At 36.7% G+C, this 17,362-nt stretch overlaps 1 protein-coding gene across 1 annotated transcript in view; it reads left to right on the plus strand.

Moving 5' to 3' along the window:
* CHD9 (chromodomain helicase DNA binding protein 9) overlaps positions 1-17,362 on the plus strand; it is an 86,924-nt gene that overhangs the window by 2,522 nt on the left and 67,040 nt on the right. Inside the window, exons 2-4 of the mRNA XM_058813794.1 lie at positions 4,892-4,967; positions 6,668-6,756; positions 11,962-13,564. Coding sequence (XP_058669777.1) covers positions 12,128-13,564 — 1,437 coding nt within the window. The 5' untranslated portion in view covers positions 4,892-4,967; positions 6,668-6,756; positions 11,962-12,127. The remainder of the gene's footprint in view (positions 1-4,891; positions 4,968-6,667; positions 6,757-11,961; positions 13,565-17,362) is intronic.

Here is a 17,362-nt window from a genome sequence, read left to right on the forward strand (position 1 = left end):
GAGCAAAATTTAATAGACAGGTTTTTGAATGTTAACCAGTTCAGGGATCAGTGTGCCAGGCCCTTTGCCCATAACTCACAGGCTCATGGAGAAGTTGGTGGGAAGCAAGGTAGGATGTGAACTTCAGTTATCAACAGCTCTGTGGTTAAGGGCCATTGTGGACTCTCTTACCTTAAAGTGAATGTGAAGGAGTTTTTTTCTATCCCTGTTAGTGGGTAAGCTGCATCAATTTCCTTTGCATTTATAAGATCACAAGGGCAGGCACCTAAGGAGTTACAGTGCATCTGTGCTGATTTACTTTGTGCTAACTTGCTTATTTGTATTTAACCAAATTGTTCTATTTATACAACTCAATGCTGCCTTTCCTGGTGAAGCCATACTAATTCATGCCACTCAGAGTAAGGTTATCATTTTTACTGTAAAAAAAGTGGAATTTGAAGTTGAGGAGTTCTTCAGAAATTTTGAGGAGTCTTAGCACATTCTCATTTCTCATGAGCTGCTTGTGCTAAAGATTATCCAAGAATTCAGTTATGCTAAAATGATGATGAAAGCAGAGTGTGGTTTTTAAAAAGTTTTCTTAGTGGTGTTATCTAAAAGATGTATGACATGAACCACTACTGAGACACTATAGAGATCCTAAACCAGACAATTTTAATTTGTTTGCTCTTATGAGTGAGAAAAGTTAATGATGCAGGCAGATTAAACCCAAAAGATTGACCTGCTGCTTTAAAATTGCCTTGTTTTGAAACCCATGAAGTAAGTAAGTGCACATTTGTTCTCACTTAGTTTATAGGTTAGTTTTAACGTTTTCTTTAATGTATCTTACAATAAAATTATTCCCTATATTTATGGTCTCTGTATCCTTCAGACACTTTAAAAGTACAGGTAAGCTGGACAATTACATATTTTATAGGTTCAGATTCCTTACAGTGCATTTTTTTCCTTCTGTATCAGTCTTGTAGAAAGAAGTGCCCAAAGTGCATTTCTTTGATAATTTTCATGCAATTTAGGATGGACTCAAATGGCATATCCTATTCATCACTGACTAGGATGAATAGGAATTCATTCTCTTTGTTTCCACCATTATAGATGAACTGAATTCTCAGTAATGCTTGGTACTTGTGCTTATAAATCATCCAGCTGAAACACTGCTGTGTTTAACTGAATCTGGTAGCCCATCACACCCAGATTGTTTCCTAACCCTAATTTTGTCAATACTTTATATTCTTCCATCCACGTATCTAGAGCTGTCCTTTTAATGGCCTTGGCTCTATCAGTCCATGGAGCTGTGAGCTTTATGAAGACTGAAATCTCACACTTACTTGTGCTCCCATTCTATTTCCCAGTGCTCTTCCTGTAGTCAGAAGTGCAGCCTCAGGAACGTGGGGTATCCAAGTGCATGGGAATGGGTGATGGAGAAACCAGCTGTGTATTTAGGCAAACCTTCAAGAATTGATAGTTAACATGGTTATATTGTTGAAGTATTCTCTTTCTCCTTCAGCAAAAGAAATTGTCATGATAAGAAGTGATTATTTTGCTGATGAAACAGCAACTGAAAAGTATTTGCAGCTTTTGCTTTGGCTGAAGGAGCAGCAAGATTCCCATATTTAATCTGACCAGATCATAAATGTGAGAGTCAGCTGAACACACAACTTTCTGATTTACAGTAGTGCGAGGAGGAAAGATAGTTTTTAAGCAGTATTTTTTCCTGTAAGTGGTACAGGAGAAAAGCATAATGTGGCTTACAATGACTGTGTTTTTGCATAACTGCAGTGTGGAAAACTTGCAGAAGACCAATTCTAAATATTTTTTAACAGTCTGGGTAATGAGGATTTATCTTGACTTCAGAAACATGAGGACCTTAGCAGTACTTTCTAAGATGTGTATGTAACAGAATTCAGATGTATGCTCTGCTACCTCTTAGAGTGAGCTCTAGTGATGAAGTAAAAGGCTACTTTTGGAAGCACCTTGGATCCAAGTTCCACTTGCAGTGCTGACTCTACAATACATTCACTTTCTAAGCTGCAAGAAAGATGTTACAAGGTAGGAAGCATTTTTTTAAAAGTCAGAATTCAGCAGAAATTCATTGGTAAGACATGACATCTGTCAGTGAGCAGATGTGTTGAAATGTTCAACTCCATTCATGCAGATTATCCAGGTGCTGCCAAATATTAATGTCTTTAGGCTGGCAGTGTACATGCATCTTTCTCTTTGTAAGTGATATATTTTTGTTTTAGTCTTAAATCAAGAGTTAGAATTTGCAAGAAGATGGAAAAATGTTCCCATCCTTTTTCTGGAGGCAAATAGTAATTTTGACTTTGTTCTTTATCTGAGTCATATTAGAAAATGTAACTCTGGTTACCAAATTGTTTCCTTCTGCGGTGTTTTCTTGGGCACTTTGCTTGTGCTGCATAAGCAGTATTGAAAGGTTTGTTCACTCTTTTATACTGGTCACTAAAATTCAGGAATTCCTCCAAAATCTGTTCTGGAAATGGCTTTTGAAGAGAAATGGGTTGATTACATTTGATACTTAACACCCTAGTGAAGAAACTTCTAAGCTTCAGAAAGACTTCATTTGTGTAATGCCATGAATATCTGATATGCCATGCCCATCTGATATTCCATATGTTATCAGAAATCTGACACTTCAATACAATAAATTTGTGTTTTCAATTACCCTGTAGTAAAGCTACTGTAGTTATAGCTTCCACCTACATGAAAGACTTGAAATTGTGCTTTTTTTTTTTTTCCCAGTGCAGATTTCTGTCTATTTCAAGCCTTCACCCCTGTCTGTACTCATCAGTCAGGATCCATAGGCATCTGTAAAACAGGCACAATCCTTTGCATTGTTCTAGTTGGTACTTCCAGGTTATAAACTTGCAGCAGTTCCCAAAGATGCTTATCAGGGTAGAACATGAGAATTATTGGAAGATACTGTATTATCAGATTGTGAATTGAAAGAGGGCTGTGCTCTGAAGTCTTCTGTCTCTTATGTTTTGTAATGAAATCTTGGTTTAGGCCGCATATGAAAATAAAAAGGTTTTTTTCTGATTTTTAATGCAAAAGTTTCTCTAAATCCTAAAATGGCCTAAATATTCCTGAGGAAAAATACTAGAATTCAGAAACATATTTTGTAGGTCTAATTTGAGGTGTAACACTGAAATTGATAACAAAACAATAGGAAGCCTGTAATGTTTACGTCTGAAATCTCAGCAGCACCAGAGGATTTTCTTTTTAAACTTCCTTGTAAGTTTCTGTAACTCTTGCTAGTGATCAGAAGCAAACTGCAGACTATAAATACATTACACTGAGTATGTTTGACAACTAAACTTCCAAAAGAGACATTTGTATTTTGTACAGATATGCTAAAAGAAAAAAAAAAGTTTGATGTAGTGGAATTCAAACCTGAAGAACAAAACATGGGAAGTTTTTGTTATTGATATTAGAAAGAAAGTGATTAAAAGGAAATCACTGATGTCCTGAAATTTATTAAAATCTCCACAGGTACACTTTAGAGAAACAAAATTGCAATATTGTATGAGCAGTACTGGTTACTGATACGGATTCCTTCAGTAGTCTGGTGGCCAAACACATTAACTTCTTAACAGCTATTTTCACTAAAATAAACTGACTTGGGGATCAACTCTGTGCTTTGCAATAAGGTATTCCAAACTCCTGATATGTGTCTAGATTTCTGTCAATAGCAGCAGATTAACATGTTGTCATTCTCTGCATTATTATTGTCCCTTTATTGCAATTAATGCCCACAGGATATAAATGACAAAATAGAAAGTATATATACGTTTCTGCCGTTTTCATGCAAAGTCTAATGGGTTTGTTAAACAAACAAGAGGAAGGGTTAAAACTAAATTGGGAGACTATATGCTGAAGCAGCAGATGCACACCTACATGTTTTGTTCTGCAGGTGTGTTTTGAGGGCAATAACCTTTCGCAGAAAGGTGAAGAAGGTAGTTGAAAATAATACTGTCTTCAGCAGGTGCTGTTAAATTTTCTAAAGGTATTTGCCAAGACTGAAGAGATAAAAGCACACAAGGATGTTGTGCAAAACTAAACTGTTTTATTTAAATTTACATGATGTTTTAAAAAATAGAAATTTGTGTAGCCATTCTCAACTAATTGAAATGAGTTGTTTGTTTCCTGTTAGAAAATGGGTATAAAATTTTGTGGTTTAGTGTCCAAAATAAGAATCACAGACTCACAGAATGTTGCAGGTTGGAAGGGAGCACAGTGGGTTCCCAGGTCCAACCTCCCTGGTCAGGCAGAATTCCCCAGAGCACAGGCACAGGGCTGTGTCCAGACAGTTCTGGAATGTTCCAGCAAGGAGACTCCACAGGCTCTGGCCAGGCTGTTCCCTGCTCGGGCCCTGCTCAGCAGAGAGCTCCTTGTTCATGTCCAGGTGCAACTCCCTGGGCCCCATTCCTGCCCCTTCCTCTTCCCATTGCTGGGCACCAGGAGCAGAGCCTGGTCCATCCTCTGACACCTCCTGCAGATATTTAGAGAAAAAGCCAAAATATTGGTTTTTTTTGTTTGTTTGGTTTTTTTTTGTTTTTTTTTTTTTTTTTTTTAGTGAAAGTAATGCTTAAAATTTAGTAATTTTTTTAACATATCACATGTAACAGATACATATATATGTGTATTTCAAACTTCACAGGCAATATAGCTTATGTGAGAATCTGTGGAAATAGATCCGATTTTGGAGCTTATAAAAGCTCTACATTCCTTTTGTGTGGATTTCTCTTTGGCACTTCATATAATCATTAGTAAATCTTCTGTTGTCAGAAGTATTTTTTTGTATTTCACATTTAGAATAATGTATTGCAGACCTGGTGAATGTATATCTAGTTACGTGTGGTTTTTTTCTTCCTTGTAGGATTTTTCAAACTTTTGTATTCCAAAATTGTCTCCATATTGGAAGCTGTTCAAGCAAGTGGACACTGTTCTAAAGAGTAAGAAATACCTTTTTTTCTCTTTATTTTGAGGAATCAAGAACAATCAGTTGAGGAAGGATACACAGCTGTTTTAGCCAAGAACTTAAGATAGCATTTGTCTTATATGGTAGCTACAGGTGATTTAGGTTTCTTTTTTACTGTTGAACTCTTACAGGTAGAATAAATTACTTGATTGCAAGTTTTCAGTTTTTTGTTTGTCATATACTAAATTTTTGAATGCCTCTATTCAGTTACTGTATATATTGTAAAATCTGTATGCTTTAACTTTATTTAGCCAACAAAGAACTTCTAAATAAGCAGAGATTGAAAACAGGAGAAAAAATAGATTAAAATGTTGCACAGGACCTGACAGTTAAATAGTTTCAAACTCATTTCTAATTTCTGGATGTGAAGAGGACTTGTGCATGACAGGAGCTCTGTTTGTATTATGGGATTTCCAGTATAGAAAAAGGGAACATCTAGAGCAAGTTTTCTGTCTGTTTTGATACAAAATTATCATCAGTTCACATAAATGGTAAGCAAAGATAAAGCATATTTTAGCAACTTTCCCCTAGGTATGTGTTGGGTATGTGCTTGTCACACATGAATTTTAGAAAAATACCTCTCTGCATGAAGTGTCCCTATTGCAGAGCAGAGACATTTTATTTAGCAACCTTGGAAAAAGTGTTGAAAGTTACTGAATGATAGGAGGATAATTGTAGCAATTCATGTACCAAATTAGTACCAGATAAATTTTTTTTCTGGAACATTGCAGGATTTGGTAGCTGCTATAACCAATTTATATCTTCCATATACATTACAGCATTGTTTCAAAGATGTAGGGAGAGGAAATAATTTTGTTAAAATCTACTTCTCAATGCAGAATTATATGCTGTGTTATCTTTTAACAAAGTTTAAAGATTGATCTGCAGTAATAGCTCTGCAAAAGTGTTAAAGACTTTGGCATCACAAAACTGTATTTAGGAAGACAGGAATCTTTGTATTGGAATTGGAGGATGTTTGGTGCCTTGGACACAATAATCATATTTTTGAAATGGAAAAACACACTGGTGTAGAATTTCAGTTCATATACAAACTTTCTGTCTGTCTTTCACTGTTAGGGGGTAGTTTTGTGTGCTTTGAGGCTTTTACACAGTGGCCCTAGAACCCCCCTGCACACATTTTCCCTTAAACTTTGTGATGTTTTGAAGCCTCTTTCAGATTAAAAGAGAACCTCTTGAAATTGAGCTCCTCTACCTTCTGCCAAGGCAAGGAACAGGATAAAACTGTCATGCAGGTATTCTCTCCCCAAAAGGCACTGTCAGTTCCCACTGAAGTCCACTGTCAGAGTGGAACAGCTCACTACTGTTAAAAGACATGTACAGGGCTTCTCAGACTGACAGATTTGAAACATAACCTCAAAACTTTTCTTTTTGCAGTTGCTGGTTTGGAGTACTTAAAGTTAGCCTAAACTTTTTGGTATTGTGGTACAAACTGCCCTTCATCCTAAGGGGTTTGTAGACTTGGGTTATTTTTAGTAGTCCTACAAAATGAATATGTACCTATTCACCAGACACAAAATCATAGCTACTAGTGATTGTGTATTAATTCTGCTGTTCTTGGTTTTATGGTATCTTTTGGAGTTTCAGGTATTGCATTTGAATGTACATTCCTGAAGTTGGTTATTGTGTGACTTGTTTGACATCCTTCATTTTCAGGTCTCTGATGATGAGGTATCCATCTGGATTTAAAACACAGCTCTGAGCTTTTCAATTCTTCATTCAAGAGATGTGTTCTATATTCATGGGTAAGAATATTTTTTATTTTGACTTGGGCCATTTTCTGAATTATTTGTAATATATTTTTAATGTAGAAGATTTCAGCAGCCTAGTTTTGTCTTAAAGGTTCATCAGGAACTTTAACAGTATAGGGTTCATTAGGTGCCTGTGCTAGCTCTTAATGTTGACCCAAGCTAATAACTAAAGTTTGGAATTCATATGTTTAAAGATGAATGCTCTGATTAAATCACTAATTCCTAGTATTACAGAGAGAGAAACAGTGGTATATAGGTAAATAATTTATAAATTGGTCTGTGATTTGAGAGTAATTTTCTGATATATGTACATTTCTAAAGCTTTAACTGTGCATCTTGCCATGCCTCTTTGGAATTTGGAGTTTTGGAAAGAAAGTTATTCTAACTTGGAATGCAACCAAAGCAAAGGATCTGAATTTTGTGCAATCAAAACAAACAACAACACTTCTTCTCAATAACATAAACCTTACTTAGTCTAAAGAAACTTTGTGGTATTACATACACCTGCACTTCTAAACAGTAGGGGGAAAAAAAACCCACAAAAGATTCTATAGAAAATGTGATTTTTTCAAAAAGCTACTGGTATTTTTAATTTTTGTAGGCCTCTGAAGAATACAGCTAAATTTAAGCTATGTTTACTTCATACATTACAGAATTTGTTATTATGTCTTCTCTCCATTTATTAAGACAGCTAGCTGAAATATCTTTTCGAGGCTTCATAAATTTACCTTGAGTTAAAAATTAATGTTAACATGAATCTCTTAATGAAGTATAATAAGTAGCCTAAGCATTGCTGTGGGGCTTTTTGATACCTCTTGTTTTATACAGAGTTCTGTGATCTACTTTCTCTTTGGGCTGGTTTTGCTCTATTCAGCTTAAGCAAAGCTGTTCTCATTAGGGAAGATCTGCCATTCACAGTGAAGGCTGCCATGGTTGAGAATGGTAGAAATTTGCTTTCAGTTGATTGGAAGATGGATTTTCTTCCCAAGTAAAATGCCATTTTTATTGTTTGCTGCTTGAAAATTCCATGAACAACCTTAACAAATAAATAGCTACTGATGTCCTTTTTTTTCTTACTTACATTTGTTATATTTATTTCCCAGAGTCTGAAAGGAGGAGAGGTGGAGGAAGGTGGAGTTTGTGCATGTCTGGGGAGTAGAGGAAGGGAAAGTGTTACATGGGGTGTTTGGTGCAAGCAGGATCAGTGTAGGTATGGCAACAGACTGCTGTGATTAGTCTGACAAGCACACACAAGCCAGTGTGCTCCAGTTCTTTGCTCTTACTTGGAGCTGGAACTGTAGCCATGGGCTGGAACTCAGTTCTGAGAATTTAGTTAAAGCCCATGTGTTTCAAATCTTCATAATCTTCAAATTAAAATTCAAGGTATTTGAGTGATCTTTTGAATATTTAGCATGATGTCTGTGAACTCTGTAGCACAAAGAGAATTCTAAACAAAACCAGTATGTTGAGGGCACGATTTTACTAAAGGGATGGCTCATTACTCAAAAATAGTTAGAAATGCATAATTAGAAATTCATAGAAATTAAAAGTAATTTTAATCTAAAATAATGCATATGTATATATACAGTTGGATGTATGGGGTTTTTTTGGGCTACCCAACCAAGTTTTGTCAGAATTTTAGTGATGACAATAAGAAAATCCATCTTTTCAGTCCATATTTAGCTGCAGATACCATGGCACTCCATACAGACACTCCTTTCTGCTAGGGAATAAAAGAGTTTATATCTACTAAATGTTCTTTTTTAGTCTTCTATATGACTGGGATATGCCCCTCTGTGCCTTTTAAATTGAACATGTACATTGATCTTTAAATCTGTGATAGAATGTCAATTCTATTGGCACATCAGCAGGAAGTAACTTCGGTGTTATTTAATTAACTCGGCTTTTTGAACTTGGCCAAAGCTTTAGGTCAAATCTGACAAGTAATGACAGTGTAATTGTCTTTTAATATTGGGAAAGGAATGTCTTTTTTCTAAATATTGAGCAGAAGTGATCAGTTTTTTGAGTGTCTGGGTTTTACCATGCACCTTTTTTGATGCAGTATTCCATCTGCCGATAGATGGGCAAATCACAGCAAGCCACAAAGCTGTCATGCTCTTGCATGCTACATAGAATTTAGCAAATACACTGATTTCTTCAGTCTCTGGCAGACTTCTTGTTTGTTTTACCTGGTTGCATTGCTTCCCTAAAAATTCCCCAGAACTAAAGCCTTTGCAAGCATATCATGTAAAACTCCTCCCTAACTATGACTGTGTCCTTTTCCCATAGTCGGGATTTCTGTTATGTCATGCTTTTATGACTTGTTTTAGTTCCTTGTGGTTGCTAACTTCTCCCTAGCTTCTCTCTGAGATGGCTTCTGTTATTTTTATGAATAGCCACGATTTCAACTTCTTTTGAGAAAAAATGGCCACCAAAGTCACTGATTTCTCTTATCTTTGGTACTGTCACACATCAGTCATGTGAAGCAATGATACCTCATGTATCAAAGTTTGAAACTGTGGCTATCATGGCAAAGTGCTTAAGCTCCACCTGATTTACTTGCTTATAACTACAGTAGCTTGTGTTCTGTTGTCACTTCAGCAAGAGTAGTCAAAAATGCCATGAAATAAATGAAATAAAACACATTAGAATTTTTTATTATGTTCCTTTTTACTGTTACTCCACTTTGTTTTCAGAGTGAAATTTGCTATCTGTTCCCTTATGTTTTTGAATGAGTTCAGGTTTTTTGATGTATTCTGTGCAATAGATCTTGTTTTCTTTTTCTTCTGGTATAAGACAGACACGAAGTTTCCTTGAAGACTATGGGTAAAAGTACTTCCCTGGTCAAAACCCAAACTCTTTGCAGCAGACTTGTGTTCAGGCTTTGATAGTGGTATTCTTTCCAAAGAAGTTTGGGTGGTTGGTTGGTGGGGTTATTTTGGGGGAGTTTTTGTCACTTCACAATCTCCTCTTTACATAGAAGCTGTCTTCATAATAATTTTATGTTGGTCTAATTAGCTGGGAGAGGTTTCTCGTGTATCTAGCCTTCAGATTTCTCAGTTTGGAAATTCATCTGTGCTATCCAACTCTCTTGGATCCTTGAAGCAAAGCTGACATTGTGTCAGGTTATTTTTCCTATTTACACCTGCCAAGATTCGTTTGTGTTATAAAACTTAGCATTTTAAAAGAAGCGTTCATATTATTTGTTCATTATTTCCTCTTTTGTTTTCCTTATACTGAAAGGAAGTAGGAAAAAACAAGATGGAAAGTGTTTCTTGGTTTTTGAGCCAAGAAGTAAATTTCTGTGAGGCCAGTTCTGAGAATGCTGCAGTAATTCCAGCTGCTCTGCAAGCTTTTCTCCATTTCCTTACTGGAAAAGGACACAGTCATTAAAACAGGAAGAGATTGTCTGGTGTATATGACTTTAAATACAGGGTGCTTTTAGTCTTGTTGACTAGTTCTAGACTTCTCTAGCTAAGAGGATGTATACTAGTTAATGATTGTACATCCCTGGTAAAATAGCTCTCTCCTGACTTATCTTTCGTGTTGAGATAAACTAGGATGAGATATCATTATATTAGCAGTGTTATAACCCATGCCAGACCTTCTACCTGGATCCTGCTACTCGTTTGTCATCTATTGCAAGGTGTTCCATTCTGGCAACGTCATCATTATGTTGCTTTTATTTGTAAGTAGACAACTTAATCAGTGTTTGAAGATAATGAGGTCTAATTTATATTACTGCTTTCTTTATCTTGGGACTTGAGGAGATCCCAACTTCAAGCCAAAACTTGCACATGTATAATCTGGGGTCCACAGCAGCTTTGCTGTGTTGAGGTGACATCTCCCTAAGCTTCTGTCCCTTCTTTTTTATCATGCCTGTTCTCCTCCTCACTGACACCATGCCTGATCTGTGTCTCTCAGGATGATACAGGATCCCTCTGTCCTTCTCTGTACACACCAGAAGTCTCATATACTCAAACCCTAAAGGAGGTTTGTGAATTGAAGTCTGGCTTTATTCTGACTATGGCCACACCACCCTCAGTGGCCTAGGAATATGTGCAGAATGGGTTCTCATCAGCTTGCCAAGAAGTACTTTGGGCTTAGCAGGTTCAGCATGAACCTTTTCTATCAGAGAATGTTTCAGATTTACTGGGTGTTCATTTCTGGAAGGATCCTATATTCATTTTATTCTTAGGAAAATTCATTTATGATGAGTTGCAATTGAAGGTGACCTTTAATGGGAGGGTCAGGAATTAACAGTTGTGTCTGGTTTTTTTCCTTTTTATAATTTTCTTTAATTAGACGTATGTACTGACAGGATAAATGAATGGTTATTCTATGAAGTTGCTCATTTAAAGTGATTGCTTCCCTATTCTACAGAGTTACCAGTTGTCTGGGGAGGTACATTATCACAGACACACATTTTCAGTCATTTCCCATTCTGTTTGATTACACTATAAATGGTTTTAGGCTAAAGTTAAATTTACCATGCTTTTCAATTCTCCTTAAATCCCTCAGTACAAATCAATTAATTGGTGATCACTCAGTGATACTGTGAATATATAGTCTCAAATGTTTCAAAACTAGGTGTGCAAACTCCTTTGAACCAAAGCTTGTTCTTTTTGTGTTTTCTTTGTATCATTGTATTCATTCTCTTGTCTTTCCTTCTAACAAGAGTCTGTTATGTCCTAAGTGCAATAAAATACAGTTTCTCAGGACCTTGCATAGTGCAACTTAAATAGAAGAAACAAAGTATCCCGGTTTCTCCTAATGAAGCCTGACTTAAATGTAGTTTATAACTTCCAAGTTTTTTCATTAAGTATACAGAATTATTACATACATCTCATATATGTATGATTTCTTTGCTGTAAACAAATTCTAATCCTGGAGCACCAAAACCCAATTCTGGTGCAATTCGGTTGTTTTAATGAATATGACTAAGAATAATCTATAACTTTGCTTTGAGTGAATAAAACAAATGAAACCATTACATTTAAAATGTATTTTTATAAGGGGCAAATATTATAACACCTGCACAGGGCATCAAGTATAAGCAAAAAAACTTACTTGATTTTTGGTGTAGCTAAAGTTATGAGCAAAGTATCAAATACCCTTAAAAGTGTTGGGAAGGGTCAGGAAGAATGAGGAGAGTAATTAAATTTTTCCTTTTTTTTTTCCCTCACTCCTCTCCCTCAGGATGCTTTAACACCTGAAGACAGATGTTTCATCAGAAGCACTAATGGCTGTTGGCATGCCTTGGATAAGGTGGTGACCGCTGGATGTCATTTGTTTCTGTTCACTGTGGAGAGACAAAATTGACTCCATTTGGAGTTGAGAGCAAAAGCAGAACAGACCTCTCAAGATGACTGATCCTATGATGGATTTTTTTGATGATGCCAATCTTTTTAGTGAGACCTTAGAAGGTTTGTCAGATGATGCCTTTGTTCAACCTGGACCTGTTTCACTTGTTGATGAATTGAATTTGGGTGCAGAATTTGAACCTTTGCACATAGACTCACTGAACCATGTGCAAGATGCTCAAAATCAACAAAAGATGAGTGAGTTTGATCAGCTGAATCAGTATGATTCACTGAAGCTTCACTCAGTAAATCAGTCTTTTAATAGCTCAGCTGACAATGTCTTATCACCACACTCTCAGTTCAATTGTTCACCAGTTCATCCGCAAAACCAGTCCAATGGGATGTTTCCAGATGTGGCCGATGGCAGTCCTATGTGGGGTCATCAAACTGCCACGACTGTTTCCAATCAAAATGGGTCCCCTTTTCACCAAGGACATTCTCAGTCTATGCAGCAAAACAAAAGCTTTGTAGCACACCATGACTTTGCCTTATTTCAGGCTAATGAACCACAGCATCAGTGTGCCTCGCTACGGCCGCAGCAGAGCAGGAACAGCACGGGGCAGGATGCTCTGAGTCAGCCAAAAGACTTCATGGAAGTCAACGTGTCTACTTCCCTCAGAGTCAGTGTTAACCACCCACCTTCAGTTTCTAATCCATCGACTTCACAGCAGCCTCTGTCCGTTCAACAGTTTTCTCAAACTGCAAGTGCTTCAATACATTTTTGTGGGAATCAAGAAGGAAATTTTGATGGACAGTCCCCAACTATTACTCCGTGTTCTGTCAGTAATAGTCAACAATTTTCATCTCCGTATTCGTACTCTAATAATCACATTTCTCCTACCAGCCTTCTTCAGCCTACAACAGCTCTTTCTACCAGCCAGCAGACACACTCTATCTCTGACTTCACTGGAAGCGATGCCTTTACATCTCAAACAGGGACCAAGCAAGAAACAACCGAGCACATGTTGAATCCTAACGCAACTTTGAATTCAAGTACTTTTCAAATGTTGCATTCTGCGCATCCTCAGGGCAACTTTAGTAGTTCCAAACTCTCTCCTGTGAATATTAATTTTCCAGCTTCTACTGGTTCTGCTTCTCAGATAAGCCATTTCACTGACCCTATTGAGAGCAACGGTTTTACATCTTTAGATGACAACTTACTTCATCAAGTGGAGACTCACAGTGAACCATTCACAGGACTTGACCCGGATGACCTCTTGCAGGAAGACCTTCTGCCACAGTTTGATGACTCTGCCTTTGTCCAGGATAGCACAAGCCATGTTTTAGAGCATGACCTGGAACACCACATGACCCCTCAGCAAGTGACACCGTCATCCGAACTCGTTCGGGCACCGTCTCAAACTCAGATCCATCCTTGGCATTCTTCAGTTTCTAATCAGCACCTGCAGGGCAGGAGTCGTGCAACCTTACAAGGACAGGTATGTAGGGATTTGGGGAGTGGGGGTTTGAACCATCTGATTTGGTTGATGGGATGAAATGAATAATAGTGACTGGTGCTTGAGTCCAAGCATGATAACTCAAGTCTCTGAGCTGTTATTTGACCCTAAAGGAGTCTTGTTAAGGAGGGAATAAACCTAACCAGTTGATGCAGACATTGCTTTCTCCTGTTGTTTTCCTATCACTGCAGAAAGCAAGACTACGTGATCTTATTCAGATAAAATGGTGTTGCTCCTTCTGCTGCTTGTACTTCTGAAGTACAACAGAGAAAACTTACTGGTTTATGATTTCGATGCAAATATAATGACTTGTTGTCTTGAAAATTACTTAGAGAAACATGTTTTTAAGACCTTTGGTAAGGTTTGTATGGCTGATTTCCTGCAAGAATTGCAGTGGTTATGTTGCTCTGTCCTTTGCTTTGTGTCTTTGTGCTCATGCTCATTGCCTAAAAATACACACTTTTTATTCTTGATTTTCATGTGTTCAATAATAATAGAAAACATATAAAAAGCTGTGTGTATGTTGGATTTTGTTACTTTTGGCTCTACCAGAAAATTCAGCAGTTGTTTTAGTATAATGTGCCCATCTACTGCAAGTATTTGAGTCCTCCACAAGGAGGACAAGATGACATAAAAATTGTTTGCTATTTTTCAATGTGTGCATTTCAAAACAGATGCAACTCTGACAATCAAACACAATTTACAGAAGACAGCTTTAAAAAGATTTAAGTAACTGTTACTTCTGTATACTTGCTACCAATATTCTCCCTACCTGAGAAACCAGAATATTGTCTTTCTGGAAGAAAAATATGGGGAAGGCAAGAACCTTAACTACTGACTTTTGCTTCTCTTAGTTTGTAGGGCACAAGCCTGTGAAGGAGACAATGTAGCATTTTTCTTTTCCCCCCTGTTAATTTTAGATCATTAGCATAGAGATAAGGGCTTAACACACTTAATCTTTGGTCTTGGTTCAGTAGATTGCTTCTCCATTACAACTTCTGCTTATGTTTATGGAGCGTGTAATTGTCAATTCCTAGCAGTGAAACTTTTTCTGTAAACTGTGGAGTGATGTTAATGGAACATGGATATCCAGCAGTGCTGTTCAGATGAGCTTGATTAACTGAATGATGCAGTAGATGCAATCTGTTGGTTTTGATAAACATTTCCCTTCTCCTTCCCTGCCTAAAAAACCAAAAGAGGGTGCACCTAAGTAGCCTGTCTTGTCAGAGATCCATACTTGGGGTGAAGGGTGAAGAGGAAATGGGCTCCAGGAAAAGTGGGGGTGCTGAGAAAACCAGAGCTTAGTATCATTTTCGAGGACCCTGTGGGATATAAGCCAGGCAATGAAAAGCCAGTCTAATAAAACTTTCTGGTGCTGTGACTTTTGTGTTATATTTGTCAGAACCTTTTTGGACTTGCTTCGATCTCACTGACATCAGTTCTAGCATTTTGCTTTGTATCAAGAAATAGAGGGGAAGTTCTGAGATCTGTGGAGAGCTGTTAAAGTTTAGGGGTTTGGTTTTGTTTTTATCATGGTGTGAAAACAAAACAACTTTGCAGTATTTGAAATTTTAATGTTTCTCCTCTTTGAAATGAAACAGCTGGAAGCCAGATAGTTATAAAATTGCTTGGTGTGGTTTTTATTTTTTTGGGGTATGCAATAAATTGTAGAAATTGGATTCTGACCTTGAGTTTATCTGGTCGGACAGATGTTTAATGTTTCCTTCAGAAGCTGGTTGTGAACTGGTGGCTGTCAAACTGTTGAGGAATGCACAGAAGCAAACCATGTAGAAGCCTCTTTAAATCAGTGGAGTATGTAGTATGAATAGTAAAGGAAAAGTATGGCAATTACTGAAGTGTTTCAGATCTGTCCTTTGACTGACTCCAATTCTAAGAAGGGCTTTAGTTGTAATTCTCACTTTTATTCTTTGATCTCTTTTTAGAATTTCAAGTTCAAGATGAGTTGGTTCTGTTAGAGCTTTTTACAAATGTGTGCAGTTTAACTAGGGAGGAAAAAGATGGGGTAAAAAGGGAAGGAATTTTAATCTTCCTAAAACTGGTTGGCCGTAGGTAGGAGTCACCTGGGAAAGGATTTGACAAGTTTGATATGCAGTAGTTAAGGTGAACTTTAAATTTTTTAACAAGACAGTTTTTCACACTGGCTTTAGTACATATTGAGGAAACAATAGTGAATTTAGTTGGGTTTTTTTTGACAGTTTCAGCTTGATAATGGTTGATGTTTTCTCAGAAAGAATAACTTTATTTTATGAAATAGTTAATGAACTGTAGGTATTGGAACAGACCCAATATTAGATAACCAAAGATCTTTAACTGTATTTAGACTGAGGTTATTTAAATTAAGGAAGAACATTAAATACTTGTTTCAGTATTTGAAAGCAAGCATACTCATAACATTTTTACTTGTATGGTTATTCTTTTGATGGAAATTAATTTAAAAATTAATACAATCTGTTTGGTGTAATAATGCTGCAGAATTAAAAAGACTGTCTTATAATGCTAATATGCTTTCTGCTGTAATTAGATCAGAATTGTAAATAAATTGCACCCTTAATTTTACATCATGCATTTTTCATCAGAGTTAGTTTGAGAACAGAAAGAAAAATGAAGTGCTGAAGACTCCTATAGTCTTAACTTTGACTAATACAAGACTTCTGTTCTTTTAACTCCACTTAAAAGTGGTTTGAGTTTGCTAAGGCTAAATAATCTATTTGCTTCTCAGAAGGATAAAAAAAGGCTTCAACATTGTTTTTTATCTTTGGAAGAAAAAGGAAGTTGAAAAGATAAGTATAAACTGTTGGAAAAATAATGTGAAGTATAAACTCTTGGAAAGATAAGTATAAACTGTCCTTAGAGAAGATTACAGCTGTCTCCCTGTGTATGTTATGTCTTCTGGCAGCACACATAAAAGCAGAGGAATTGAGATTAAAAATAATATGAAAATGAAAAATATACTGATGAAAAATAACATTTCATTAATAATATGAAGTGCTGCAGGATGAGGTGGTAGTCTTAGTTCTTAAATCACATAATTTTTTTTTTCTTCTTGTGACTAAAAGTTTGGCACCTAACTTGACAATTCAGTGTATTCATGAATTTGTGTAAAAACTGACTTGAAACATGCAAGTGCTTTTATGCCTGCAAGCCTGAGCTGTCCTACCACTTCTTTTATAGAAATAGATGACACTAATTTTTTTGAAAGAATTTGTCTTGCCCTTTTTGAAAGTTTGGCAAAGTCTGAACCTCATAGATGATTGCTTGGGTGGTGCTGTACCCCAGGATATCTGTAAATATCAGAGTGGCATAACCTCATATATGAGCTTATCATCAGAGAGGGAATGAACTCTCACCAGATCCACATCCAGCTTTATGTGCTGCTGAGATGTCCTGGATTGTCACAGGCTGTTCATGCCTGACTGTGCTATCAGATGGCACTTTCAGAGCAACTCTGAATTCATTGCAGACATGTATCCCTTGGATTACTCCACGTGTAAAACCCTTATCCTGCTATTGGTTGCTGTTCTACTTGTATACACAGTCGTGGACTGTGAAGTTCTTATGAGAGATACACACAGTAAGCAGTGCTTTCTTGGCTAACTGTGAGATCTAAGTCCAGACAGCTGCTTGATATATGAGCAGTTATGGAAATGTATCAAAACAAAGGATATTGGATTTGTGTGTATATATATCCACTATATGGTTTAGATAGAATATAGTATTAGAGTGTATTTCTAATATTCTGTATGGTTCAATTTTAAGTAA

Source organism: Ammospiza caudacuta, chromosome 13, assembly GCF_027887145.1.
Source record: "Ammospiza caudacuta isolate bAmmCau1 chromosome 13, bAmmCau1.pri, whole genome shotgun sequence".
Classification (NCBI taxonomy): domain Eukaryota; kingdom Metazoa; phylum Chordata; class Aves; order Passeriformes; family Passerellidae; genus Ammospiza; species Ammospiza caudacuta.